At 36.9% G+C, this 27,808-nt stretch overlaps 1 protein-coding gene across 1 annotated transcript in view; it reads right to left on the bottom strand.

Moving 5' to 3' along the window:
* The window catches only part of DZANK1 (double zinc ribbon and ankyrin repeat domains 1), a 135,391-nt gene that overhangs the window by 74,497 nt on the left and 33,086 nt on the right, over positions 1-27,808 (bottom strand). Inside the window, exons 8-9 of the mRNA XM_044659498.1 lie at positions 20,047-20,160; positions 8,473-8,565 (exon numbers count right to left, since the gene is read on the bottom strand). Of these exons, the coding sequence (XP_044515433.1) occupies positions 8,473-8,565; positions 20,047-20,160 (207 nt within the window). The remainder of the gene's footprint in view (positions 1-8,472; positions 8,566-20,046; positions 20,161-27,808) is intronic.

The raw sequence follows: 27,808 nt of genomic DNA on the forward strand, positions 1-27,808 counted from the left end.
GAGTTGCATGCCCAATTCATTAATCTCTGCCCTCCTTAATTTGTTAATATATGCACTCAAGGATATAAATTTCCCCCTGAGTACTGCCTTGGCTGCATCCCACAGAGTTTGGTAGGATGTCTCATCATTGTCATTCCCTTCAATGAAATTGTTGATTGTTTCTATGATTTCTTCTTTGACTAATTGGTTTTGGAGAATCAAATTATTTAATTTCCAATTAGTTTTTGATTTGCCTGTCCAGGTGCCCTTACTAATTATTATTTTTATTGCATTATGATCTGAGAAGGTTACATTTATTATTTCTGCTCTTTTGCATTTGTTTGCAATGATTCTATGCCCTATAACATGGTCAATCTTTGTGAATGTGCCATGTGCAGCTGAAAAGAAGGTGTATTCCTTTTTGTCCCTATTTATCTTTCTCCACATATCAATTAAATCTAATTTTTCTAGGACTTCATTCACCTCTCTTACCTCTTTCTTACTTATTTTTCGGTTTGATTTATCTAGATCTGAAAGAGGAATATTTAGATCTCCCACTAGTATGGTTTTACTATCTATTTCTTTCTTGAGCTCTGCCAGTTTCTCCTTTATGAATTTGGATGCTATGCCACTTTGTGCATATATATTGAGCAGTGTTATTTCCTCATTGTTTATACTGCCTTTAATCAGGATGTAATGACCTTCCCTGTCTTTTTTAATCATATCTATTTTTACTTTGGCTTTGTCACGAATCATAATAGCCACTCCTGCCCTCTTTTTCTCATTTGATGCCCAAAAGATTTTGCTCAAGCCCTGAACCTTAAACTTGTGTATGTCCACCCGTGTCATATGTGTTTCTTATAGACAACATATGGTAGGATTTTGGTTTCTAATCCACTCTGCTATTTGCTTCCGTTTTATGAGCGAGTTCATCCCATTCACATTCAGAGTTATAATCATCAGTTGTGCATTTGCTGACATTTTCGTATCCTCCCCTATTCCTACCCCCTTTTTCTTATACTATTTCCTTTTAAACCAGTGGTTTGCTATTTAGCCGCTATCCCTTATCCCCTCCCTTGATTAACTTCCCTTTCTATCCCCTCCTTTATTTCCCCCCCTTTTTGTTTTTAAAGGCCTTATGAATTCCCTCCCCCTTCTTTTCCCCTCCCTTTTTTTGACCTCCCCACTCCCCTGCTTCCCTTGGTTTATCTCTTCTGACTTTCTCAGAAGGGTTAGATAAGAGTTTTATGTCCCAATGGATAGTATAGCTACTCTTCCCTCTCCAGGTTGATTACACTGAGAGTAAGGTTTGATTATTACCTCTTAATGCTCTCTTCCTCTCCTTCTTATAATAGTATTTGTCCTCTCTCCTTCCCATGCCCTTTTTGTGTGTAATAGAATATCCTATTTTTCTTATTCACTCAAGTTTCTCTTGGTGTCCCCTGCTATTCACCCCCTCTTTCCCATCCCCCATGTCATCTTAGATTATTTAGTGTTCCACCCTCACCCTGTGAATTATTCTTCTGATTACTATAATAGTGAATACTATAATAGTGAATAGAGTCCACTACAGAGAATTATACATAACATTTCTATACATAGGAATACAGATAATTAGATCTTACTGATGCCCTTAAAAAGGCAAGTTTAAAAATTATAGGTTTTCTTTCTTTCCCCTCTGTTTCTTATTTACCTCTTTATGTTTCTCTCGATTTTTGTGGTTGGATATCAAACTTTCCATTTAGCCCTGGTCTTTTCTGTGCAAATACTTGGAATTCTTCAATTTTGTTGAATGCCCATACTTTCCCCTGGAAATATATAGTCAATTTTGATGGGTAGTTGATCCATGGTTGCAGGCCCATCTCTCTTGCCTTTCTGAATATTGTATTCCAAGCCTTACGGTCTTTTAGCGTGGAGGCGGCCAGATCCTGTGTGATCCTGATTGGTGTTCCTTGATATTTGAATTGTCTCTTTCTGGCTTCTTGTAAGATTTTTTCTTTTGCTTGAAAGCTCTTGAATTTGGCAATTATATTTCTGGCCGTTTTCTTATCTGTATCGAATGTCGTGGGTGTTCTATGAATCCTTTCAATGTCTATATTGCCCTCTTGTTGTAGGACTTCAGGGCAATTTTGCTGAATAATTTCTTTTAGTATGGAGTCCAGGTTTCTATTAATTTCTGGTTTTTCTGGAAGACCAATTATTCTCAAATTGTCTCTTCTAGACTGGTTTTCTTGGTCTGTCACTCTCTCATTGAGATATTTCATATTTCCTTCTATTTTTTCAGTCTTTTGACTTTGTTTTATTTGTTCTTGTTGTCTTGAGAGATCATTAGCTTCTAATTGCTCAATTCTAGCCTTAGGGACTGGTTTTCGGCTCTAAACTTTTCGTTTTCAGCTATGATCTTTTCAATCTGGTCATGTATGGTGTTCAATTTGCTTATCAGTTCATTTGATTTCTGAGCCTCACTTTCCAATTGCAAGATTCTACCTTTTAAACTGTTATTTTCTTGCCAGATCTCTTCCATCTTCCTCAGAATCTCAGTTTTGAATTCTTCCATAGCTTGTGACCCGTTTTCCTTATTTGAGGAGGGTCCGGATGCTTGTTTGTTCTCCTCCTCTGTTTGCTCGGTTGTCTGGATTTTCTCTGTGTAAAAGTTGTCGAGTGTTAAAGACTTCTTTTTCTTGTTGTTTATCTTTCTCTTCTGAACTTCCTGAGTCTGGGTAGCCATCATTAGCCCAGCAGCTTCTCAGCTTTATCCTCGCCGCGGTCTTTTGGCTTCTGAGGTCTGAGTTCTGGTTTTTTCCAAGGTCAAGCCCCCTGGTGGACCCCCTTGCTTGATTCTCTGCTGGAGGTTCCTTTACAAGTCTCTGGGCGCTGCTTCCACAGTCGTATCCCGTCTGCACTGGTTCCCCACTCAGGGTTTCAGAGCTTTGGCTCGTGGCTGTGTCTGCCTCCACCCACGCCTCCGTTGTGCCTGAGCTCTCCTGCGCTCAAATTTCGGGTGCGTTCTTTGGCTTATTGGGGTCCCAAATCTTGCTGCTCTCAGGAACAGGCCCTATAGCTGCCAATGACTCGATGGGTGCTCCAAACTTGCTCTATTTCTTTTTAACTGGCTTTGGCGCTATAGGTGTTGTGTGTGGAGGGGTTGGGGGTGGGGTGGTTGCTCAGCCCGTAATTTAGTGAGAGCTGTTTCACCCCTTTATAGCATGGAAATGTCCCGATTCCACGTACCTTCCACGCTGCACCCTGTTGTGGGGTTCCTCCGTTCGTCTGGACTTGTTTTTATGTCCCCTTGAGGAATCTTGTGTGTTTTGGTCAGGAGAGGTTAAGAGCTGCTTTTTACTCTGCCGCCATCTTAACCTGGAACCCGCTTCTCATTTGTTTTTGACTTGGTTAAATAGATTTCCTTGTCATCTGTTATATTTGTTCATTATGGAAATGGTATTTGAAGGAAAGGGAGACAAGCTTTTGACATATATATATATATATGTATATATATATATATAGCTTGGAGTTCCCCTTCCACATAAGTAAATAATGATCAGGAGTTTAGCTTGAACCTGAAAACTACTTCCTTTAGACTAATAATACTTAAGAGAATGGACAGATATAACTCTAACCTGACACTCTTCTCTGAGGAGAGCAGAGTAGCCAGCCTTTGGCCCTCATCTCCTGTTTCCTCTTCTAGAAGGAATTAAGATCCCCCTTGGGAAAGTTTGGTGGGAGGAGAGAGGTAAGAAAGTTCTATTCTTGGTTCTCTTTGGGTCACCCAGAAGACCATTTGCTACAGATATTTATGAAGTCTATTTATTTATCCACTTAGGAATATTTACAGGTTCTATATCTCTTTTTTAGTGCAAGAAGATATAATGGGCATACATGAGCAACAAAAAAAAGGCACCCAGGACTTAATTTTCCATAATGCTTTGTGAAGATGGGATTAACTCTCCCCTATTGTTCTTTAGATTTTAGCCACCAGGAATGTATATACCCCAACTTAATCCTTAAGTGAGGGAGGGAGGTCTATGACCCACAGTGTGTTAGTGAGTGACAAATCAAAAACAACTGCCTGCCCCTGGGCAGTCCAAAGCAAAGTTAAAGCTGCCATTGGTCCATGTAAAAGTGAAAGATAGACACAGGATGTGATGCAAAGAACTGTCTTTTAAATATGATAGTAACTTCCTGTGAAGGGGTTTTTCCCCTTTGAACTTGGGCTTGAAGGAACTTGGGCTTGAGACCTCAAACTGCTTCCCTTTGGACTGCCATGTGGGTGAGTGAGAAGGTTGACTCCCTTTCCTTGGCTTTTCTGGAGGCACTAGCCTCTGGAGAGGCTCCTCCTCTTGGAGGAGGCCTCCTGACTAGAAGCTTTGTTTAATTAACCTCTGTGCCCCCCCTTTTGCTGAGGCCCCTGAAATCCTGCCTGATTCAGACCAGGCTGGAGTAATTATCTCTCTCTCTCTCATTTTCCTTACTTTCACTCTTTCTATTTGTAAATAAACTACCATAAAAGTCATTCTGACTTGAGTCTTTCATTTGGAATTAAGTACTTAATTCCTGGCAACCATACTCTTAAATATTCAGTCCAACCATAATTTTACACCTTACAGCTTCAAGTTCAGAATGCATTTCTGAATTGGCAGAAATTTCCTATACTACATTTTCCCAGAAAGGAGTAAGTCAGGTCATATAGACAAAGGCCAAAGACATAGACTCTAGTGGGGAATATTTTGTAAGACAAAAAGTTTCCTAAAAAGTAGAATATTCAGATCGGAAGAGGTCAAAGGACATAGGAAAGGAAAAACAAACCATGGATTACAATCACAGTGGGGAACAGAAGGAAACTGTGTAGGGTGGTGCTGTCATGGCATCCCTCAAACCCAGGAATCCTCATGGGATTTTGGTACCATAAGGCCCAATCAAGAGGTTTCATAGATCTCCAACCTGATCTGAGAGACTTTATGAAAATAGAGACTAACAGTTTTTCTCCTCTAATCTGCCCATTTGCTGACAGACAGCTTCCCCACCTCAACATAAGTTTTTCTCAGGGGATTTCTATTCCCATCTAACCCTTCTGCGGAACTAGAGGAGATATATTCATTTCTGCATGAGAAGTTAGTGATTTTACTACTTTATTCCCTTTTTAAAGTTATTTTTTTTAAGTCTTAATTACATGCTTTCTCAGGCTATTGTATTCTTTTTATATTTCTTGTATCTTTTGGTATTAGAGTTGCACTAAATAGGGCCTCATGCTATGAACTGATTCCCTAAATAGCTATACTAAATTTCAGATAGCGATGGGATTCCTAAAGCATTTGTATCTGTCATCCAGGTCTCTTGACTCTAGGACAATGGAAATGCATAATAGAAAACACAAGTCTTTAGTGTTCAAAGATCCCCCAAAAAAGCAAATCTGCTACTAGGTTTTTAAAAGGGGTATATTAGTTATAGTGCAGATGCTACTGCCATTATAAATATTTTTTCTTTCTTTTTTAACAACCCTTATATTCCATCTTAGAATCAATACTGTGTATTGTTTCCATGGGAGAAGAGTGGAAAGGACTAGGCAATGGAGGTTAAGTGACTTGCCCAGGGCCACACAGCTAGGAAGTCTCTAAGAAAACATTTGAACCCACAATCTCCTGTCTTTAGGCCTGGCTCTTAATCCACTGAGCCACCCAGCTGCTCCCATAAATATTTCTGAATATGTAGATGTTAAAAAATCTCAGGGAGAAATTTTCTATACAACTAGGTATCACTTAATTAATCATTTATGCATTGATATCCTGAAAGAAGCTAATGGATAGACTATTTGTTTATTTAAAAACACTCTTTGGCTACAGACTCTGGCTTGGTAAAGATAACAGTGGAATTTAAATTATACTAACCCACTTTGTGACTGAAATGGCCAACTCAGTAGAAGAAATCTGAAAGGAAATACGTTTACCAACTTGGCCAACCAATTCTTGTGTTCTTGTAGACTTAACAAAAGAAAGATTCCCACAGTAAAGATATTTTGCAGTGGGGTTAAGGGTAAGTAGCAGAAAGCAAAGTTTATGTCTTTAAAGAAAAAATCATCTTACTCCTTTCACATTTATGCTGCTAAACACAGAGAAAACAGATATTAGGTTTGCTCCTTAGAAACGTCAATGCTGAATGCTACTACAATGAAATCTCTCTTAGTTCAGCATTTACCATTTTTGATGAAAAAACCTCAATTTTAGAAACCCTGTTAAAGCAGTCCATGTATAGTTTATGAGGTTAATAATAGGAAGGGATATAAACTTTGGGTGTAGGAAATAATATTTAATTTTAAGTATTTATTATCTGTGCAGGACAGATAGCATAAAGGCAAGAATGAACTTATGGTTAGTAATTTATTTGGTTCTATCAATAATAACAGTGATAAAGATTCTGCATATACAACATTTTTTATTTTTACTGTTTTCTAACATGTAGTAATTTTGTTCTCTTATTCCTTAGCGATTTTCTAAGGCACATAAATTTTTTAAAGTGGAAAAGTTATTTTAAAAATCACAAAAATATCATAGTAAACATAAATTTATCCATTGATATTGTGGCTTATGATTTTAATTTCAGCCTAAAAAAATATTCACCTTATATAAGCATTCATGAAAACCACATGAATTGAGTTTACATGACCCTTTCTCCAAATGATCAATTTATTAAATAGAATCAGTCAATTCAGTAAACCAGTATCTGATTCTTAACTACTCTATCAAAAATTCATACTATAATTCTGTGGCATAATTGTTGAAACTTAGCTTCTTATGGATTATTTTAAGAGAAGAGAACTCACCCCAAACATGACCAATAATTTAAAAAGATCTCCAAAACAGAGCAAGCTTATTTTAATGATAATGGCTGCCATTCTAGCTACTTGGCATTGCTTCTGGTAAGGCAGCAGTCTTACCAGACTTATCCAAGAGCACTTGGATCTTCTCTTAGCAAGAGGGACTGACTCCTTTTCCTGCCTTTTTTGGAGGTACTAGCCTCTGGAGAGGCTCCTCATCTTGGAGAAGACATAGTGGCTAGAATCCTTGTTTAATTTACCTCTGGGCCCCCCTTTTCTGGGGCCTCTGAAGCCCTGCCTGGTGGGAATAATTATCTATTCTCTCTCTCATTTCCCTTACTTTCACTCTTTCTCCTTTTGTAAATAAACTACAATAAAAAGTCATCCTGACTTGAGTAATATATTTTCGGTGACCACATTTTTATATATTTAGTCCAACCATTAATTTAAACCCTTACAGCATTAATGTTAGGAAATGGGAACATTGGGAAGGTAATTTCCCAAGCCTTTTTTTTTTTTTAACAGAAAACTGTTAATCAAGTTTAATCAAGAAAAGGATTATTTTGTAAAAGCCCATTTCATTGCAATTCAGTACCTACTACTCCTAGTTTCTCAGCACAGGGTTCACAAAAAGACGGCCTGGTGCTACTGTTCTCTGTATGTTGTTGTGGTGGTGATTGTTGTTTTCCATCCTTTATTTTTTGAGGAGGACCAATGACAACATAAGAGTTATTGCATAAAGAATTGCACAAAGTCATTGGACTCACTTTCTTCCAGTCACTTAAGTCCATTGGCAAGACTGAGTCATGAAGACTGGTAATAGTCTGAGAGGCACTGGACAACCTTGGCTTCTTAATGTCTGACCAAGCTTTAAGCACTTCATAGCACCTGTTTCAGCTGCCTTCATGGCCACTGGAATAAATTGTTCTCATCTGCCCCTTATGCCAGGAGAATGCTTGGGGTAGACATCTCCCTAACTCACCCATGGGTTTGAAACCTGTGGTTTCCCTCAACCTGGTTTAGTCTATCTGCCGAGATGGTTTTACTGGAATTGGGCAAAAGGTAGATACCAAAGGGCAAGAGCCATCCCTTCTTAAGAGCTAGTTTTTTTCTCCAGAGCTGGCTTTCCACTGGCTGGCTACCAGAAGTCCACAAAGGTCTCCTGCTTTGACTATGTCCCAGAGCTGGAAAGTTTTTTGTTTTGTTTTTAAACAAAGCCACCAGGATCCTGGCCAAAATTTGGCCAGCTAATGGCAAGTACTCTCAAATTCCATTAGGGAAAACTTCTTCACACCTTATAAAGCATTAACATTTAATTACTTCTCCTTGTCTCATTCCATCTACTGGTCTTGGGAGGGGGAAGAGGGGAGGTTTCAATTTGTTAGGAGTGTCCTGACTTCCTGCCCCACTCCCTAACCTTCTATTGACAAGCTATAAATATGTAATGCTTCCTTTTGTTTGTTTTTCTGCTGTTGCTTTTTTCATTAAAAATATGAAATTAGGTATCCCTGTATTTATTTTGGGGAAAGGGTGAAATCTGCTAGCCTTAGGCTGGTAATACAATTCTTTCTACTTCTTTAAAAATCAGGGGAAATTGTGCCAGAGCTTTACTCTTAAAAACAATCCAATTTAGAGATCAGTATAGTGTAAGCATGTTTGAGCTCACTAAACTTTCAACCTACCCCATTTGTTTCAGGCAGGAGGCTCTCACAGGTTACACAGTGCTTAAAGGGAGCAGGGTTTCCAGTTCCACAAAAACGGCAGATTCCCTTACCCTTAAAAATAAAGAATAATGCATTGATGTAGGCAAACAACTCTACAAAATAATAATCAAGGCCTTCATATAGTGTCCAACAGCAGATCCATACACATTTTTTACAAAATGAACCAGGATAAGGGGCAAGTAAGTGAACAATTAACTAGCAAGGAAAACTACTGTTGGCCTTAGGAAGTCTGACACTGGGGCAAAGGAAAATGCTGGGGGTTTTCAGTTTTAACTAAAATTCACATTGGGAAACAATGAAGATAGTTTGAAGGAAGGGGCATGGGTGATCCTGTTATAAATCCCATAACTCTTGCCCCAGCGGACATCCCTGAGGAGAGGGACTGAATGGAAATTTCTTCATAGCTTTATTTATTTTTTTTAAACCCTTAACTTCTGTGTATTGGCTCCTAGGTGGAAGAGTGGTAAGGGTGGGCAATGGGGGTCAAGTGACTTGCCCAGGGTCACACAGCTGGGAAGTGTCTGAGGCCAGATTTGAACCTAGGACCTCTGGTCTCTAGGCCTGACTCTCAATCCACTGAGCTACCCAGTTGCCCCTCTTTATAGCTTTAAAGGTGCCTCCTATTTTTTTCCTGTTTTTCCTGGAGTTCACAACTATTGAAGGGAGAACCAGCAGCCTTTTACTCCTACCAAAGATAAGGATCAGGATCCCCTTGCATTATATTTCTTTTTTTTTTTTTAAATGCATTATCTTTCTTAAAAGGACTTGATGAAATACATGGTGAAAGATTCATTTGTCTTTTAAGGTGCTCTGAACATTCACATGACATGGCCAAAGTCCTGACTCTTTGTAATATAACTGTCATTGGGAGGCTTTAGGCTAAAAAAAAAGTCATACCAAGGCTATTAGTTAGACTGCCAAAAATTTCCAAAAATTTTTGAGAGTGCTAAGGTAAACAATAAACACTCCATTAAAAATGAAAATCAACACCCACAGCATTTTTTACCTACTTGAATCCCATTGACAAGGTTTCTTATAAAACAGTAAACAGATGGAAATCACAATCAAAGGGTCTTAGTCTGGGACATAAAACTCCCAACAACCTGACTTTAATCTACCTTTTCCAATCTACTTCACAACCCTCCCCTTCATGTATTCGATATTCAAAACAAATTGAACCACTAGCTATTTCTCCAAAATCAACATGCCATCTCCCATCTCTGTGCATGTAGGAGAGACCATCCCCCATACCTAAAATGAACTCACTCCTCATATCTACCTATCAAAATCCTCTTACTTCAAGGCTCTGCTTAGATACTACCACATTGGTTAAGATCTTTATTATTATTATTTTTTTTAACCGTCACCTATCTTAGAATCGATACTGGGGCAGAAGAGTAGTAAGGGCTAGGCAATAGGGGTTAAGTGACTTACCCAGGGTCACACAGCTAAGAAGTATCTGAGGCCATATTTGAACCCAGGACCTCCTGTCTTTAGACCAGGCTCTCAATCCACTGAGCTACCCAGCTGCCCCTTGGTTAAGATTTTTTTGATCTCTACTAATGAAAGTATTTTTTCCCTCCTCAGATTTTCCTGGAGCATTTTATTGATTTGTTTTTTTTTTCCTTTTTCTTCCTTATACCTAATTATTAATATGGACCCAGGATTTCATCAGTGTATAAAATTTCCAGATGAGGACCTATACTTTGTCAACAACTTTCCAAATGGAATATAAGCCCCTTGAGGTCAAGAATTGTTTCATTATTTTTCTTTGCATCTCTAGCACCATGTATACTTGTTTTATACAACACAGGACCTTAATACATATCTATGAATTAAATTAAATACAGTTTGGGGGAATAACGAATAGATCACTCAAGTAGTTTGTTTTTATAAGTTAATGGAATTGAAATCTATAGTCTTTAAGGAATTCTAAATGACCATTTCAAGCACAAAGGTGGTGTTTATTCTTCTTTGTTCCAGAGACAGTTCACTTTTTGGAAGGGAGAGATGCCTATTCGGGTTTGAATTTTACAAATAACAAAGGAAATGTTCTTAATACCAGAGTTGTGACACTGGAATTCATGCTCTTTGCTACAGTTATTAAAGAAGGTTCTGCTAAGTTTTAGATACACAGTATCATGGATTAAGTATTAGATTGTCTGTCTTTCTCATTTCAGAGGAGAGGAAATTGAACCTAGAGAGGTTAAGTGACTTGCCACAGGTTAAACGGGTAAAATAACAGAGGAAGAATATTAATCCAAGCCCTCAGACTTCAAATTTAACACACTTTCTTACCCCCTCCCTCTGCTTTTCCCAGATAAACTGGCTAGCTTGTTTCCTTTTAATTTTGAAGAATATCTTTGGTTTTATATATCTCAATCAACTCTTTCCCTTCCCCTGCCCAGAGAGCCACCCCTTATAACAAAAAAAATTAAAGGAAAAAAATGTACTTCAGCAAACCCAATTAATACACCAAATGCAACAATACATGCTCTGCTCTGAATAGCCAGTATGACAGTAAAGAAAAATAATAAATGTTTGAGGGGATGTGGCAAAATTGGGACACTAATGCATTATTGGTGCAGTTGTGAACTGATCCAACCATTCTGAAAGGCAATTTGAAATTATGCCCAAAGGACTTTAAAAGAATGCATACCCTTTGATTCAGCCATACCACTACTAGGTTTGTACTCCAAAGAGATTAAAAAAAGTGTTTGAAAAAAAATTTATAGCCCTGCTATTTGTGGTGGCAAAAAATTGGAAAATGAGGGTGTGTCCCTCAATTGGGGAATGGCTGAACAAATTGTGGTATATGATGATGATGGAATACTATTGTGCGATAAGAAATTATAAACTCCTTGATTTCTATAAAAACTGGGAAGATCACCATGAACTGATGCAGAGTGAAATGAGCAGAACCAGGAAAACATTGTATACAGTAACTGAAACATTATGGGATGATCAAATGTGATTGACTCTACTACTAATAGCAATGCAATGATCCAGGAGAATTCTGAGGGACTTATGAAAAAGAACACTATCCACACATCAAGAGAAAGAACTGTGGGAGTAGAAATCCATATCATTTGGTTTCAATTTTTGTTGCTTTTCTACTTATATTGTTTTCTTGGTTCTGCTCATTTCACTTTGTAACAGTTCATATAAATCCTCTAATGCTTCTTTTTAGTCTTCATATTCATAGTTTCATATATTCACTGTATTATCAGCTTCAAATGCCCCATTTTTCTATATGTGTCATTCAAAATATATTCATACCATCTTTAAATGTTGTTATTGACATAGTTCTAAAGCATTGACTTTCACCTCAGCAAGACAGTCTATGATAAACCCAAAGAATCCAGATTTTGGGACAAAAACCCACTATTTGACAAAAACTGCTGGGAAAATTGGAAAACAATATGGGAGAGATTGGGTCTAGATCAACATCTCACACCCTATATCAAGATAAACTCAGAATGGGTGAATGACTTTAATATAAAGAAGGAAACTATAAGTAAATTAGGTGAGCACAGAATAGTATACTTGTCAGATCTCTGGGAAAGGAAAGATTTTATTTTATTATTTTTTTATATTTTTATTTTTATTTTGAATATTTTCCCATAGTTACATGTTTCATATTCTTTCCCTCTCCCCAAACTCTCCTAACCCCCCCTCAGCCAATATACAATTCCACTGGGTTTTACATGTATCATTGATTAAGACCTAATTCCATATTATTGATAGTTGGACTAGAGTTATTGTTTAGTGTCTTCATCCCCAATAATATCCCCATCAGCCCATGTGTTCAAGCAGTTGTTTTTCTTCTGTGTTTCTCCTCCCACAGTTCTTCCTCTGAATGTGACTAGTTTTCTTTCTTATAAGTCCCTCAGCCTTGCTCTGGATCCTTGCATTGCTGCTAGTAGGGAAGTCCATTATGTTTGATTGTACCACAGTGTATCAATTCTCTGTGTACAATGTTCTCCTGGATCTGCTCCTTCCACTCTGCATCAATTCCCGGAGGTCATTCCAGTTCACATGGAATTCCTCCAGTTCTTTATTGCTTTGAGCACAGTAGTATTCCATCAACAACAGATACCTCAATTTTTTTAGTCATTCCCTAATCGAAGGACATTCTCTCATTTTCCAATTTTTTGCAACCACAAAGAATGCGGCTATAAATAATTTTGTACAAATCTTTTTCAAAAGAAAAGATTTTAAAACCAAGCAAGAGTTAGAAAAAATTACAAAATGTAAAATAAATAATTTTGACTAGATTAAACTAAAAAGTTTTTGTACAGGCAAAACCAATGCTGCCAAAATTAGAAGGGAAGCAACAAATTGGGAAAAAAAATTTTATAACAAAAAACTCAAAGACCTAATTACTCAAATATACAAGGAGCTAAATCAATTGTACAAAAAAAATCAAGCCATTCCCCAATCGATAAATGGGCAAGGGACATGAATAGGCAATTTTCAGATACAGAAATCAAAACTATCAATAAGCACATGAGAAAGTGTTCTAAACTTCTAATAATTAGAGAAACACAAATCAAAACAACTCTGAGGTATCACCTCACACCTAGCAGATTGGCTAAAATGACAGCAGGGGAGAGTAATGAATGTTGGAGGGGATGTGGCAAAATTGGGACATTAATGCATTGCTGGTGGAGTTGTGAACTGATCCAACCATTCTGATGGCAATTTGGAACTATGTCCAAAGGGCTTTAAAAGACTATCTGCCTTTTGATCTAGTCATAGCACTGCTTGGTTTATACCCTAAAGAGATAATAAGGAAAAAGACTTGTACAAAAATATTTATAGCCTCACTCTTTGTGATTGCAAAAAATTGGAAAACGAGAGAATGTCCTTCGATTGGGGAATGGCTGAACAAATTGTGGTATCTGTTGGTGATGGAATACTACTGTGCTCAAAGCAATAAAGAACTGGAGGAATTCCATGTGAACTGGAATGACCTCCAGGAATTGATGCAGAGTGGAAGGAGCAGATCCAGGAGAACATTGTACACAGAGAATTGATACACTGTGGTACAATCAAACATAATGGACTTCCCTACTAGCAGCAATGCAAGGATCCAGAGCAAGGCTGAGGGACTTATAAGAAAGAAAACTAGTCACATTCAGAGGAAGAACTGTGGGAGGAGAAACACAGAAGAAAAACAACTGCTTGAACACATGGGCTGATGGGGATATTATTGGGGATGAAGACACTAAACAATAACTCTAGTCCAACTATCAATAATATGGAATTAGGTCTTAATCAATGATACATGTAAAACCCATTGGAATTGTGTGTCAGCTAAGGGGGGTTAGAGGAGGTTTGAGGGAGAGGGAAAGAATATGAAACATGTAACTATGGGAAACTATTCAAAATTTAAATTAAAAAAAATTTTAAAAATTAAGCATCAACTTTCAAACTTTTTGGTCTTAGGATCCTTAACTTTCTTAAAAAATTATGAAGACCCTTCCCACAAGAACTCTTGTTTATATGAATTCTGTATTTTTAATATTCACATATTAGGAATTAGAATGTCTTATTTTAAGTACCCCCCCAGGGATCCTGGACAACACTGACAACCACTGTTCTAGAGTATACAAAACTAAGGGGAAAAAATAGCTTCCTTAAATAGTGATGCTTAGCAACTTCTTTTAGAGTCTAGATGAAATCTTTCAAATTTGCATACAAAGCCTATCATTAGATACCCATCAGGTATTTCTGTAGATACTAAGAGCAAGTGGAAAAATGGGTAGAAAGAATTCTTAAACTGTTATGCTTTTTTAAATTTGGGGTAATCCAATTTTCAGACCACCCAGGTGACATCATGGCAATGCTTTTGAATGTTAGAGAGAAAAAAATATACCGATTTATTTAAGTAGTATATCTGCTTCCTTCATTAAATGGCAGCTTGGCATAGAGGACAGAGCTAGGTTGATAGCCAGGAAGAGGGTTCAAATTCTACACATACTGACACATCCTGGCTGGGTAACCAAGTCACTTAAACTCTCTCAGGCTCACTTCCCTCATCTGTAAAACATAATAATGATAGCATTTAACTCACAGGGTTGCTATGAAGATCAAATGAGAAAACAGATGCAAAGTGCTTTGTGAAACTTAAAATGGTTTGTAAATACTAGCTACTTTTGTTAATAACAAATGGCAAATATTGCTAGTAGTAGCAATAAGACAAGAGAAGGAGTTCATAGCATAAACTATAACAAAGAAGAAACAAAACTATACCTGTTTGCTGATAATATGATACTGATAAAATGAAGCAGCAAAGAAATTGAAACAATTAACAATTTTAGCCCATAAAATAAGCCCATAAAAATCAACAGCATTTCTATATAACAGTAACAAAAACATAAGAACTATTAGGAAGAGGAGCCTCACTCTTTATAACTAGAAAATATTTTGTAGTCAATCTAACAATGCACATAAGACCTGAATAGATAGTATTATAAAATACTCCACAATGAAGTAAAAGATGATTTAAATAATGGGAAGCATATTTACTGTTCATGGCTAAGTTATGCCTAAATAATGAATAAAATTATATCATCTATATTAATTTATAGATTTAGTGCCATAACAATTAACCTACCAAAGGAATATAATACATACATACATTTTTAAAAATTCATTTTGAAGGGAAAAGGTCTAGAATCTCAAAGGAGGTAATTATTTTAAAAATCAAGCTCCCAAGAGATAACTTATAGAGCTAGGTAAAATAACATAATTAATTCAAAGGAACAAAAGATTTAGAAGAAATTCCAGACTTCAAATTATATTATAGAATACCAAAGAATTTAGTCCTGCATTGATAGACCAAATAAGTATGAATTAGGAACAACAGAACTCAACAACCTAGTGCCTGATAAGCCTGGGAACATAAATTAATTGGGGGGAAAACTACTCCCAGCTTGATGAGAACTATTGAGAAAACTGGGAAAAGACTTGACAGGAATTAGGTTTAGACCAACATCTTATATAATATGCAACAATAAATGTAAAATGTATATGTGGCAGAATATCAAAGATCATGCTATAAAAAAAATTAGAAGAAAGCCAGATCAAATCTCTCACAATTATGGCTATAAGGTAAATTATTTTTTTTAATATTTTTCCAATTACATTTAAAAACAATTTTTAACATTCTTCTTTAAAATTTTGAGTTTCAAATTCTTTCACCCTCTCTCTCTTGCCCCCTCTCTGAGACAGCAAGCAACTAAATATAGATTATTCATATATCATCATACAAAAAATATTTCCATATTAGTCATGTTGTAAAAGAAAATACAGACCGCCCCCACCACCCCCCGCCAAAAAAACAACACAAAAAAACAAAATGAAAAAGAGTAGGCTTTTAATCTGCATTCAGGTTTGTTTGTTTGTTTTTCTGGAGGTGGATAGCATCTTTCATCATGAATCAGAATTATTTTGGATCATTACATTGGTGAGAATAGCTAAGTCATTCATAGTTGATCATTGTACAATACTATCATTACAACGTACACTATTTTTCTGGTTCTGCTCACTTCACTTTGGATTAGTTCACTTAATTCTTCCCAGGTTTTTTTGAGAGCATCTTAACTCATCATTTCTTATAGCACATTAGTTTTCCATTACAATCATGTACCACGATTAGTTGAGCCATTCCCCAATTGATACTCAATTTCCAATACTTTGCAACCACAAAGAGCTGCTATATTTTCGTACACATAGGCCTTTTTCCCTTAAAAAAAATCTCTTTGGGAGACAGACCTAGTAGTGATATTGCTGAGTCAAAGGGTATGTACACTTTTATAGCTATTTGGGAATAGTTCTAAATTCCTCTCCAGAACTGCTGATCAGTTCACAATTTCACCAACATTGTTTTATTGTCCAGTTTTCCCACATCCCCTCCAACATTTGTCGCTTTAATTTTCTATTATTTTAGCCAATCTGATAGGTATCAGATAGTACCTCAGAGTTCTTTTAATTTATATTTCTCTAGTCAATGGTGATTTAGAGAACTTTTTTATATGATTATAGATAGCTTTGATTTTTTTACCTGAAAACTTTCTGTTCATATCCTTTGACCATTTGTCAACTGGGGAATGACTTGTATTCTCATAAATTTGACTCAGTTCTCTACTGTTTGAGAAATAAGGCCTTTGTCAGAGAAATTTGTTGTAAATTTTTTTCCATATTTGTGACTTATCATGCATTTCCCCCTAACCTATTTTTCCTATTTATCCTTCTCTGTCTCTCCTTTTACCTTGTCCTTTCTCAAAAGTGTTTTACTTCTGACCACCACCTCCTCCAATCCTCCCTCCCTTTTGTAAGCCCTTCCTTTCTTATCCCTTTCAACCTTATTTCCTTGTAGGTTAAGATAGATTTCTATACTTAATGGACTATGCATGTTATCTCATCTGAGCTGATTTTGATGAGAGTATGGCTCAAGCACTATTCACCACTACTGTCATCTTTCCCTCCACTTTTTAATCCATTTCAGGCCTCTTTTATGTGAGATAATTTACCCCATTCTACCTTTCCCTTCTCCTTTCTTCGAATGCATCCCTTTTACTTATTTCTTAATTTAATTTTTTAAAATATCATCCCATATGGTCAATTTATACCCATGCCTTTATACTATGATTGCTCCTTTTAATAGCCCTAATAATGATAAGTTATTTATTAGGAATTACAATTCCCATTGTAAACAGTTTAACCTCACTGAATCCCTTGTGATTTCTCTTTCATGTTTACTCTTATATTTGAAAGTCAAATTTTCTGTTTAGCTTCAGTGTTTTCATCAGGGATGCTTAAAAATCCTCTATTTCATTAAATATCCACTTTTTCCCCTGAAGGATTATATTCAGTTTTTGGAGAGGAGATTCTTGGTTGTATTCCTAGCTCCTCTACCTTCTAGAATTTCATATTCTAAGGTCTCAACTCCTTTAACATGGAAGCTACTAAATCTTGTGTTATCCCGACTGTGGATCCATGATTTTGAAATTGTTTCTTTCTGGCAGCTTGCAATATTTTTTCTTTGACCAGGGAGTTCTAGAATTTGGCTATAATATTCCTAGGAGTTTGGGGATCTCTTTCAGGAGGTGATCAGTGGATTTTTTTTTCAATTTCCATTTTGCTATCAGGTTCTAGGAGAGCAGTGCAGTATAATTTCTTTTCTTTTTAAAAAATCCTTACCTTCTGTCTTAGAATCAAAACTAAAATAGAAGAGTAATAAAGGCTAGGCCATTTCTTGAAATATGAAATTTAGGCTCTCTTTTTGATCATGGCTTTTAGTTAGTCCAATAATTCTTTTTAAAATTTTTTTTTTATTTTACCTTCTGTTTTAGGATCAATACTAAGTATCAATACCAAGGCAGAAGAGCAGCAAGAGTTAGGCAATTGGGGTTAAATGACTTGCTCAGGTCATATAGTAAGGAACAATCTGAGTCTAGATTTGAACCCAAGACTTCCTATCTCCAGGCTTAGGTCTCTATTGTGTAAATAGAATTAGCTCTAGTCCATTCATAGTCAAAACTCTACCTACCCGAGATGATATCGTCCCCACCTCCCATAGTAGGGAGGGGAGATGAGTTACCCACACGTGACAATAAGTAACAAATCAAGAACAAGAGACTGCCATTTGTCCACGTGAATTAGAGGTGGACCCACGGGAAGTGACGAAAGACACATCTCTTTAAGTAGGTTGGTTACTTCCTGTAAGGGGAGTTCCCACTTTGAACTTGGTGCTGAAGGATCTCAGAGGAGACCTCAGGAAGCTTCTACTCAGAATGGTCATGTGGGTAAGTAAGGCTGACTTCCTTGAGCCTACCTTGGCATTTCAAACTCTACCTTTAAGTAGGCTCTAGCCTATCTGATTGCTAGGCCTTGTGGCTTGTGGCCTAATTTATTTAGCCTTTTAACCTTCTCTCTCCATCCAGGCCTCTGCAGGCCTGGATTAGCCTCTCCCTCATTCTATTTCCTTACCTTTTTACCTTCCTAATTGTAAATAAACTACCTTAAACCCAGTCCTGACTTGGGTCTAATTTAATTACGGAATCAACCTGAATTGTTGATTCCTGGCGGCCACACTTTAAATATATATCTATAAAATACCTAAAATCTCCCTCTTACACTATCCACTGAGTCACCTACTTGGACCTTAGTCCAATAATTCTCAAATGATTTCTCCTCAATCTGTTTTCCAGGTCAGTTGTTTTTCTCATGAGAAATTTTACATTTTTATCTATTTGCTCCTTCTTTTTATTTCCTTTTTTTTTGTTTGTTTGTTTCTTGATGACTGATGGAATCACTGACTTCTACTTGCCTAATTCTAATTTTTAAGAAATTATTTTCTGGGGCAGCTGGGTAGCTCAGTGGATTGAGAGTCAGGCCTAGAGGCGGGAGGTCCTAGGTTCAGATCTGGCCTCAGACACTTCCCAGCTGTGTGACCCTGGGCAAGTCACCCCCATTGCCCACCCTTACCACTCTTCCACCTAGGAGCCAATACACAGAAGTTAAGGGTTTAAAAAAAAATAAAAAAAAAAGAAATTATTTTCTCCAGTGGACTTTTGTACCTCCTTTTCCATTTTACCAATTATACTTTTGAAGAAGTTCTTTTCTTCAGTGAATTTTTGTACCTATTTTTCCATTTGGCCAATTCTGCTTTTTACTTTTTATTTTTATTTTTGTTGTTATTGTTTTAAATCAATTCTCCTTTTTAAAGAGTTCACATCAGTGGATGTTTTGGACTTTTTTTTTTTTTTTACCATTTGGCCTAGTATGTTTTTTTCTTCAGTATTTTTTGTGCCTCCTTTACCAAGCTGTTGATTCTTTTTCATTATTTTATTTCACTCTCATTTGTCTTTTCAATTTTTCCTTTACTTCTTTTAGAAACTTGCCTGGAATACTGAGAAGTTAATTGACTTGCCCATGGTGACACAGTAGTATGACTCAAAGGCAAAACCTGAACTCAGGTCTTCCTGACTTCAAGGTTGACTCTTTATCCATATTCCAGCCTCTACAATACACTCTTCTTCTATGATAGTAATTCTTTACCTTCATCCTGTATGTTATTAATTGATAGTCAAAGGAAACAGAAGCTCAAGGATGGTTTAAATAAAAGCCATAATAATAAAAATAAAATAAAGAAAAAAGCCATGATGTTAAAAGTTATTATCAAATTATCACATTTATTAAGTAAAAAATTTTCTAAATCTTAAACTATAGCAAAATTCAGTCATAATGTGTTTGAGTTGGAAACCTGTGTTTAATAATTATACAGAAGGAACTTTCATGTACATATCTCTCATGTATAGAGATGCTATTGGCAGGTTACATTGAGTAGCATAGCTAGCCATGAATAAAAAAGTCATAGATATTATTTAGCAAGCATTTCATAGGCCAAGGATTTTATTGTAACAATAGTTTAGTTAACTAAATAATCTACATCAAAATGTGCATGCTACTCTTCAAAACATTACTTTCAATAGCTTTCATTCATGATTCAATTTTCATTACCTTTAAATGAATATTGGCCTGAGTCTGTGGCTGTGGAGCAGAAGGGGCCTCACATACAATACACATAGGAGTGTTCACTGGTACCATGGTTCTGCATTCAACACATATTCTCATCTGTACAGAAGAAATAAGAGTTGCCTTTTATTTTGGAAAAAACAGACTTCAGTATATAAAATAAACTTTTAGATAATACTGAACTACAATGGAAGTCATGTATGGTAAGTGAAGGGATTTCACAAGGACTAAAACTAATGCAAATTCTTTAAGTGACAAAAACATCAAGTCAACAATAGTTATTTAAACATATATTTTAAGATTTTAAAATAAATATTATCAAGGTTATTTGTTTTAGCTTCTTCTGTAAAATGAAGATTAATATAGGCTTACTGTTTCCTTCTCTCAAAGTCAAATAATGAAGCAAGGTAAAAATGCCAGCTAGCTTCCCAAAATCTATGCAACATTTGGAAAGTACTCTATTCATTTTTCAGGATCCAGCTTCCTGTTTCACAGGAAGCTTTATTATTGCCTTAGTATTTTCAATATCTAGGCTCAGAGCTTATCAATAATAATAATTTCTTCTTAAAAAGAGAACAATATTTTGTTGGTTAAAGATCATCAATTAGTCTGAAAGTTTCCTCTTTCACCTCAGAACAAGTTCCAAAAGGATTATGCAATACTGCTGACTTGCTTTATGTACTTCAACTCTGATTTGGAAGAACCACATATGGAAGAACCATTTTTTTCATCTATTCTGTCTTTTCCCAAGACTACCAACAAAGTTTTCAATTGTTAGGTGGAAATATTGACCTAGGTTTCCCAATTCTATTATATTGTTATTATTATTCCCATTTTACAGATGAAAATGAGGTAGAGGCTAAGTGACATGCCCAGTGACACACACCTAGGTTATATTGACCTGAAACCCAGTCATAGTCAAAGACTGATGCAAGAAATATTAGGAGTTTTCTATTATATATCTCAAGTATATATCTATATGTTCTGTCAGATGATGTGGATAACATTGTACCAACAGAGCACTATTAAAGCCTGTATTAATAATCATGATACTTCTTATTTATACAGTGCCCTAAAGTTTACAATGCTTTCTTCCCAACACTGTGAGGTGGGTAGTAAGTTTCATTATCCCTTACAATTGGTTATGAAAATTATGAAAGTGCATCTGGAATAGTATGAAGTTATATATTTGAGCCAATTTAACATCAACAGATCTAAATTTTAAAGATTTTTATTTTTGTTTTACAGTTTAATATGCAAAACTTTCAGATATAGCCATCAGAGTCAAAGCTTATAATAGCCAGTGTTTTTCTGGTTTTTAAGTAAACTATTATGTATTCAGTATGTGTGTACAATAATAGAATGTGATGTCTGCTCTAAAATGGATTTGAACCAGAAAAGATGTATAAGGCATATATCAGATAACTGTTAAGTGTTATTGCAACAATATGAGAAAAATTATAATAGCTCTCCTAAAGCTGTGATTAGTGAGGTAAAATCTTTTGGGATTGTAATTTGATATTCTGCGTGAAGATATATAAAGGGAAAGTCAGGACCATTGAGAAAAGCAGTCATGCTTGCCTGAGATTACTGTCAAGGTCACAATCTCTCACACAAAGGCACTACTGCTCTCTGCCAAAGGCCATCATCAAAGAGGCCCCCCCATCACTCTGAAGAGCAAAGAAGTCTTTGTAATATCATGACTAAAAGTCATACCAAACCTTCTTTTCCCTAAGTTATGCAAATTAGATTTCTCAATTTGCTCACATCTGTAAAAACAAACCCAATAATGTTCTTGTGTGAAGTCATTTCATAAACATTATCCTGTGGAAAAGTAACACCCAGGGGGCAGCTGGGTAGCTCAGTGGATTGAGAACCAGGACTAGAGATGGGAGGTCCTAGGTTCAAATCTGGCCTCAGACACTTCCCAGCTGTGTGACCCTGGGCAAGTCACTTGACCCTCCATTGCCCACCCTTACCACTCTTCTGCCTTGGAGCCAAAACAGTATTGACTCCAACACAGAAGGTAAGGGTTTAAGAAAAAAAAAAGTAACACCCCGCTCCCCCAAGAATGTTGTAATCTTAGTATTCTACTCTCTCTAAAAGTCTTTCTTTTTGTCACAATAAAAGAAGATTATAGCCCCCAGTCTTGGTGCTGTGTTTTTTCTGCTTGATCCTTCCCAAAGCATGCTGGTCCCATCTTTCCTGTCCCTCATCTTATCTCACTTTTTCTCTTTAGCTGCTAGTCTCCCTAGCAGGCTAAAACTCTCACTCTCTATGGCTATATAGATCTAGTTACTCATCACCAGACACCCACAATTCTGAGTTTTTTATTTCAGATATGATTATCTGAATTGTCATTGAGTTAGTAATCCACTATGTAAAGGAAAAGAGGATTATCTGAAAACAGGTGGATATTTGTGACGGTTAAGGCTAAGAAGACAATTTCACATAGAAGAAGATAGTAGCCTCTTGACTCAATTTCTCCATTGTGCTATTTCCTTCTGAACAGGAAATCTTCCCTCCTGGTTAATTTTGAGGTTGACCATGTTATCCTATGAGTAATGTGGAGCTTTGCTAAATGGTTGGATGTTTCAAAATAAAGATTAACTACACCTCTTGCCTGTAATCAGAGTTAAGAAAGCATTATGCTTATGCCAAGTCAGTTTGTGCCCTTGAGAGACAGTTTAAGTATTCCTATAACCATGTTATAATCAAATAAGAGTAAATAAAGTATAAAAGTTTATATACATGATGAATTCTATTGTTGCAGTACTAAAGATTTAGTTATTATTGTACTATAATCAGTTACAAATATGAAAGAATTTTATTATTCTGAATTTGTTATCACTAATCATTCATTATATATTCATGTTTAAGATTAGATCCTTAAAGTATCTCATTCCTTCTAGATAACTGCATATTCTCAAAAGGAAGAACAACTAGGAGCAAAATGTGATGTTACAATGATCTAAATTTTAATGTAGTAAAACATCACTTTGAGAAAAGCAACAAGATTAGACTGTGTTCTCATAGAACTAAGATATATACATACATATGATTGGATTTCAAATGTTTCTATTAAGATCAATGACAAAAAGGCAAGTAGATCGTTATTTTTATAAGGTCTGAACTTTTCACCACTTGAACTAGTTATTGGAAAATCAAATTGGAGAGGAATACCCTTCTACAACTGTCTTGGGAATGAGGCCTATTCCAGAATTTCCATGGGAATATATTTGCAAGTATCAGATAGGTACATAAGACAAACAAAATAAGTTGATTAAAGGTAGTTTAATTTGTAATCTGACTTAGTTTACTTAAAGAGTCAGTTTATCTAGGTTTGTTTCCTTAGGAGACATATGAGACTGTTTAACTAAATTTATTCAATTTTTATGACATTGAAGAGGACATAGTCTCTTATTTTAACTTTTGTGAAACCTATGACAATATGTGTTCTTTCATTTTCTGAGAAGTCTTCATGTATTGGGTAGATCAAGAATTGCTTGGTACAAGTCTAAGCCCCTTGACTTACAGTCCCTGATGCTTACCTGGTTTCATTCCTCTAACTATGATTTCCCCAGTCTGGTCCCTGTCACACTTGGAAGGAATTCTATCAAGTTCTTGATAAGATGAACAGTGAAGTATATTAACTGACTTGAGTTATTTTAAATCTTTACCTAGCTATCTGCTTCTGTAATTGTATTTCTGCTAGTATACAGAGGAGGTGGGAAATTTGTGGGAAAATATTTAGCATTGTTTAAACCTTTCTCTGGGTGTTTGAGAAGCCAGACCTGTTGCTTAGAGAACAAATTTGGTTAATATTTAACTTGCAACATAGATTATGTTGACTAGAAACCCAGTCAGATATAAAGACTGATACAAGGAATTTGAGTTTTCTCCTATTGTATATCTCAAGCAACACACCTGGCTTATCTGGATACTGCCTCTGTGCTGGCCAATTAGCTATTTTTCCCTGTTCCTTTGTTTGAATCCTATATATAATGTGTAATTTACATACATTGGGAAAAGGGGGAATGGGCCATACCTTTTTTGGTTCTTCCCTCTGCTGGAAGACTTAAAAAACTTCTTTCTAAATTATTTCAATTTAGGAATCTTTTTGTTCTCAATTAACAAATGAATACTGCAATAGCCACTGAAAATAAGATAAAATCAGGGACTAGCTCTCTCCCTGCCCATTTTTAGATTTAATCACCTCACTTATCTTTAAGTGGGGGAGGTCTGTGACCCACGTGTGCAAAAGTAAGTGCTGAATTAGAATTGACTGACTGCTCCCTGGGCAGTCCCAAGCAAAGCTTCCATCTGTAATTCCATCTGTGGAAGAAAGACACTGGAAGTGATGAAAGGAATGGTCTTTATAAGTGGCAAGAACTTCCTGTGAAAGGGTCTTTCACCTTGAACTGGACCCTGGAGGAGCTCTGGCTGAGGACCTTGGACTGCTTTATATTTCTCCTTAGAATTACCAAGTGAGTGAGTAAAAAAGGCCGATTCCTTTCCTTGGCTTTTTCCTGGAGGTACTAACCTCCGGAGGGGCCCCTCATCTGGAGGAGGTCTCTTGGCTAAAACCCTTGTTAACTGACCTTTATGCCCTCTGGCTAGGGTTACTGGAACCCTGCTGGAGTAAGTCAGGGCTTGAGTACATAGTCTAGCTCCTTAAGCTAAATCTCTTACTCTGCACTCTTCTCATTTTTCTACTTTCACTCTTTCCCTCTATTTTATAAATAAATTGCTAAAAAATCATTTGGAATTAATTAACTCTTGGCAACCACACTGTGATAAATTTAGTCTAACCCTTTTAAATTTTAACCCCTTACATTCTGCCTCTTACAGGACCCAACATAGGCTATTAGTATATTTGTATAAATGTAACAACATTGTCTTCAAGGAATTTCTGGATTGACTCTTTTCTACAGTGTTAAAACAAAAGAATTCACAAGACAAACAAAGATTGAATTAACTATGAATTAGTTTTGCCTCTTATCCAGGACTGAGTAAAAGAAGATAATCATATCTTAAGTACCTTTCCAATCACTCTAGCCTCTGGTTATCCTGTGTTTCCCAAGATCCCTTTTTCTATAGTTCAGTAGGAAGTCCCAGTGCTTTGGTTCTATGTGGCTCCCTGAGATTATATAATCCCAAAGCCATGGCACTGTGTGGTTTTCTTGATTATAATCTCCTTGCCCTGATTAAAGATATGCTGTTATAACTACTTTGGTAATGCCACGTATTTTTTACAGGTTGACATAAGGAATGAGTAACAACCAAAAGAAATTAAAAAGTAGTCAAAATACTTTAAGGAAATCTCAGTCTTGGGCTCATTTATTTATTTATTTATTTATTTATTTATGTATTTATGTATTTATTTATTTGGTTTTTAGTCTAGAAAATCTACTTCCAACATTCCCTAGGCCTGTGATGGTAACCCTACGGCAAGGGTGCCGAAGATGGCACACAGAGTACTCTCTGGGGAAAGACAGCTGCCCCCCTGCCCCAAGAGTTCATTACTAGAAAGGCAGAGGGACTTGGGTAGAGCTGCTCCCTCCCTACTTTCCACAGTGCCTGACAACATTTTTTTTCACATCACCTGGCCCTCTGCTGAGCAGCCTAATGGGAGCACTTTCACCCTCCCCTGTGTGAAGTATGTAGGATGGGGTGCGGGCATGTGGTAGGGGGAGGGGCATGGCACTCAGTATTAGGGGCCTTGGCGGGGCAGGGCACTAAGTCTGGGCAGTGGGTTGGGGGTGAGGCTGGGCACTCCTTCTCTAAAGGGCTCACCATCACTGCCCTAGGCATATATACCATGAAAAGTTTTCATGGTTCACTTCATTGACAAAATATACCCCTACCAAAAAAACCATGAACATGGGCAAGGACTTTAAAAAATGTGTGCTGCATGGTGTTCTTTCCTTGAGCAGAATGCCTGGTAGGTTTGTTTTTTATCCAAAGATCATAAACTAACATCTTAACCTCTAAATAAACTTCTAAAAATTGAATGTCGCTCATATTCATTTAGGAGCTTAGCTAACATCTGACAGAAAATCATCAGTCTTTCTTTTTTTTGCCAAACGAGTCACGGAACTGACTTCTTTGTTATATCTAGTTAGTTACTTAATTGGGGAGAGGGGAGCCTAGCATGTTATTCCAAAATTACACATTATAAAGTATATCATACTGACACACATGAAAATATTTATGGTGGGAGTTTTTTGTTTCTTTTATCTTCATAAGCCTTTTTTAAATCTAAGGTGATGGATTTTTTGCTTAATATCAGATTTTGAATCCCTAGAAATCAATTTCTTTTCATTCCTAAAGCAGAGATCTGTCCTGTCATTCTCCTGCTTCAGTGGCTTCCTATGACCTCTACCTTAAATAATGAACTCCTCTCTTTATTTTATATTATTTTATTTTTTAAAAACCCTTACCTTCTAGAAGTCTTAGAATCAATACTGGGTATTGGTTCTAAGGCAGAAGAGTGGGAAGGGCTAGGCCAGTGATGGGCAAACTACAGCCTGTGGGCCAGATGTGACCCCCTGAAATGTTCTGTCTGGCTGGGTGACATTATTCCTAATCTGGCGAATATAATGAGTAGGATACAATATAATGAAACTTCAAAAGAGTTGCCTTAGAAACAGACTGACAGCTGAGCATTTCCTTTCCTTTGGCCCCCTCTTTAAAAAGTTTGCCCATCACTGGGCTAGGCAATGGGGGTTAAGTGACTTGCCCAGGGTCACACAGCTAGGAAGTGTCTGAGGCCAGATTTGAACCCAGGACCTCCTGTCTCTGGACCCAATTCTCAATCCACGGAGGCACCCAGCTGCCCCCTGAACTCCTCTCTTTAGCATTTAAAGCTCCTCAGAAATCTGGTTCCAACCTATCTTTCCCAACCAATATCACCTTACTCTTCTTCACATAGTCTAAATTCCAGAGAAATTGACCTACTTGTCATTCCTAGAGCCTGGCACTATCATTTTGTACAGGCTGTTTCCCTATCCCTGGAATGCTTTCCTTCTTCACCTCCAGCTCTTGGAATTCTTAGTTCACTTCAAGGTTCAGCTCAAGCACTATCTCCTAACAGAGCCTGATTATCCCCCCATATGAATTTGCTTTGTTTACTCTTCACTTTATATTTACCTAATTGCCTGAGGTGTTATTCTACTCTTACTTTCATCCCAGCCCAGTGGGATGAAAATTCTTTGAGGGCAAAGACTGTTTGTCATTTTTTTCTTTTATACTTATACTACTTTGAACACAGTTGACACTTAATCGGTGTATTTAGGATTGAGCCGAATGGGGCAAATTTCTGCAAGAGAAGGCCAACAGAGGAGAGGCTTCCTCATTTGATTCAACATTCCTAAAGAGAAAAATCCTGGAGTCTTCCTTCTGTTGCACTAGAATGGAGGCCTGGACAAAGAAGTCTGGCAAACAGGCCAGGAAGCAGGGACAATGGTTCTTCCTGGGAGCAAAGGAGAGTAGCCACTCACCTCAGGCAAACCAGGGACAAGTGGCTGTGCCTACACCCCTTCAGGAGTGCTAATGGGAAGCAACAGCACCATCTCCCGGGAGCTGTAGAGAACTGAGAGGCTGTGCTGAAGAACAAGAAGCCCCTGGGGCCATAAAGAAGAATATGGTTACTTTCCATGAGCTCTGAGATGACTTTGGTTTGTTTTCTCCTGCCCCACAGAATGCCTTGTTGTATGAGAGACTGTGAACAGCGAGGGGACAAAAA

Source organism: Gracilinanus agilis, chromosome 2, assembly GCF_016433145.1.
Source record: "Gracilinanus agilis isolate LMUSP501 chromosome 2, AgileGrace, whole genome shotgun sequence".
Lineage (NCBI taxonomy): Eukaryota > Metazoa > Chordata > Mammalia > Didelphimorphia > Didelphidae > Gracilinanus > Gracilinanus agilis.